Source organism: Ostrea edulis, chromosome 8, assembly GCF_947568905.1.
Source record: "Ostrea edulis chromosome 8, xbOstEdul1.1, whole genome shotgun sequence".
In the NCBI taxonomy this organism is placed as follows: domain Eukaryota; kingdom Metazoa; phylum Mollusca; class Bivalvia; order Ostreida; family Ostreidae; genus Ostrea; species Ostrea edulis.
The window spans coordinates 33539161-33542301 of record NC_079171.1 but is presented as its reverse complement, the minus strand read 5'-3'; the positions used below and the strand labels follow the sequence as shown (position 1 = coordinate 33542301).

The window sequence follows — 3141 nt, the reverse complement described above, 5'->3', positions numbered from 1 at the left end:
AAAATTATTTTCCTAATATCTTAGACAGTACAAAATAATTATCCTTCGGAAAAAAAAAGATACGATAACACCATGCAAAAAAAAATCTTTTTTTGGATAAAATATACCCTCAATGTACTGATACATGAAAGTAAAACTGAATGTCCATTGCGTGCACCTTACAAGTACTTTGAAGTAACTTTTTTTTTTCTATTGTCTGTCTTAAAACATGTTGCTACAAACATTTCTTCAAATACATAAATCTCACAAAATCTGATACAAAATTACTTGTATGACATCTTTAAAGTTTTTTTTACGCATTTCGATCGCGTGTGAGAAGATACAGGTGAAAACTTTTTTTTCTCGTACCAGAGGTTTTGCAGAATCGGGGGTGCTGAAGCTGAAAGAACTTGGGGTTGAAGCCGCAGAGGGAGGAGTATGCAAGGTAACAAGTGGAATATTCTCAAACGGTTGTTGCTGGTTGGGTTGCTGGTTGGATTGCTGGTTGGGTTGCTGGTTAGGTTCGGGATGAGCCGTGCAATGACATTTACAGTAGTTCTGGGACAAAAGTCTCTTGAGGATGACAACGATCAAAGCTACCGTAGTTACTGTAGCCCAAGCAAAGAAACCTATCAAGATAAAATGGTTCGTTATTTTTTTAAAGCTCTATGTTTATGCAAACCATTACAAAATTTTATGCTGAAGACACTGAACGTACATCAAAGACTTCATCATAAATATCATCATCGTCTGATAAAGAATTAGTACGAATCCTTCTGAGTTCCAATTCTGATTTCGAGGGTAATGCGCTTAATGGAACTTTACCTTTCTTAGGTTTCCATATCTTATTTTTATGAAATAAAAATCTACCCTTAAGTGACTTAGTGCGAGATTTATACTTTACTTGTCTGTTAATAAGACGTTGACATTGGTCTCTCCCAAACATTATCAAAAGAATAAAATTAAGTATACAAAACACTAGAATTGTGTAAGTTACAATCTTCAACCAACCTGACACTTCTGGTTGATCGAACGAACTATCTCCAGATGTTGGTGTTGAACTGGTTCCGTATTCCTTTGGATGTAACTCTACAATATTTATTTTGTTTCATTGAAATTTTCGTCTTCAGTTTAAAATAGGAAATGATTAAAATTCCATGCACATAAGAATTGCTTGAGGTCTATGAATTTCTGGTCTCCATAGAATTCAGTAGTTACTTACGTTTAGAAATCCTTTTCCACATCCTTTTTCCAGTCATAGCTCTAATAGTAGATTTTCGATTCATCACTTTAAAAAAAAAAAAAGATATATATTGCTTGAAGTATTCGAGTTTTTTAAAAACTCTTTTACAGTTCTTCTCCTTACAAAAAAATTAAGATCACTGTCATAATATTTTTATATTATAAATATTAGTGTATTTTCTTATTTCTGCATAAAAGAGATGTTAAATAATTTACTACCTGTATAAGCTGATATCACTGATGATGAACTCTGTTCTCCGGTCCCGACAGGTGCCACAGTTGTCTGACTAACAATAGTAACAGCAGTAGTTTGATCATGGGGTGATGGAGAAGATGAACTCTGTTCTCCGGTCCCGGCTGTGGTGACAGGTGCCACAGTTGTCTGACTAACACTAGTAACAGCAATAGTTTGATCATGGGGTGATGGAGAAGATGAACTCTGTTCTCCGGTCCCGACAGGTGTCATAGTCGATGATGACTTCATATCTACACCTACAATGTTAAGTATTAATCAGAATCAATGGTGAATTCAACGTGGTTTACAATACCAGTTTTTTAAATAGGAAGGGTACCAGTTTATATTTACATCCATTCGGAACACCTTTTCTTTTAATAAAGGGTCGGATCCTAATAGGAACGATAACTCTGGATAGAGATTGGAGCGGATCTCACAAGTGCTCATAGGTTAACAGTTTACAAAAGCCGCGAACAAGGTTTTAAATGTTTACACAATATTTTATTATTTTTTTAAAGTATCATAATAAAAATTGTAAGAGCATTTGTTTCATCATCTTCATTATGTCATAAAATAGTTACTTACCAAGTGTTCGTGCACGACTGTGACACTTTCTTCCAAATCTGTCTCTTATTAGGTCTACTCCAATGATCGCCCCACTGTCAGTGTTCTCCCCTCCGAATTTTAGCTGCGTTTGACAGCTCCACACCCAAAGGTCTTTAATACCTTCCGTTCCCAACATCAGTTCCACGCACTGCATTTGTCTCGCTTCCAAACATCGGACCACTGACGGAGTGCTTGGCCAACATTTCTGGCACGTGGAATTAACGACCACAAACAATGTCCATAGAAAAATTTTTGCGACCATCATCATGTCTTCTCCCACAGAAACAGGGTAGCGCGAATATAGCACGGATTTTTATTCACGTGACGCACACTGTCTAAATACCCGTATACACTTTTTTTCCCTCCCCTCCCCGATCAGATCAGATATGAAATATTCTTAATTAATATAATCATTTCAATCGGGGTTGTTTTTTTTTTGGTGTTTGTCTGTTAACATAAATAAATTGCAAATCTCTATGTAAATGGCATGTCAAGCAGTGATCTGGACCACACAGCATTCATTTCCATTGACCTTTCTGTGAGATTGATTTTGAAACTGTGTTTTTTTTATTTGTTTAACTTTTTTTTTTTTGGACATCATTGATTTTTACTGATGATAGATATATTCTATACACAACTGTACCTCCTTGTATACAGACAGCGAACACAAATTATACATTTGTAAGTACTGACAGAGAGAGACGACTCCAAGTCTAGATATAGCAATACCGCATATAATGTCAACATATCATCCTTAAATACTTCGTTTTCTTTTAATTATTTCTGAAAAATGGATCTGAAGCTCAATTTGTTTTTATCACTATAATTTGTATTGAACAATTTGGGGGGGGGGGGGGGGGGATTCATACAGATAATGTACATGTACCTAGACTTTTTAAAATTAAAATTCTTAATTGTTACCTATGTAATTTCTCAAAACATTGAGCTATTGAAATTTTATTATGAACATTGTGAAAATGAATACATACTTGAAAGATAATCGGAATGAAGATATGTAAACTTTTATGCTACAGGTTTCTTTGTGCTTTTATACACATAAAAGTGTGTAATGGGTTCGC

At 35.0% G+C, this 3141-nt stretch overlaps 1 protein-coding gene across 1 annotated transcript in view; it reads right to left on the bottom strand.

Moving 5' to 3' along the window:
• Positions 1-2364, bottom strand: part of LOC125677900 (uncharacterized) — a 4388-nt gene extending 2024 nt beyond the window's left edge. Inside the window, exons 1-4 of the mRNA XM_048916011.2 lie at positions 2042-2364; positions 1441-1713; positions 1202-1267; positions 991-1068 (exon numbers count right to left, since the gene is read on the bottom strand). Coding sequence (XP_048771968.2) covers positions 991-1068; positions 1202-1267; positions 1441-1713; positions 2042-2330 — 706 coding nt within the window. The 5' untranslated portion in view covers positions 2331-2364. The remainder of the gene's footprint in view (positions 1-990; positions 1069-1201; positions 1268-1440; positions 1714-2041) is intronic.
• Positions 2365-3141: the final 777 nt, after the last annotated feature.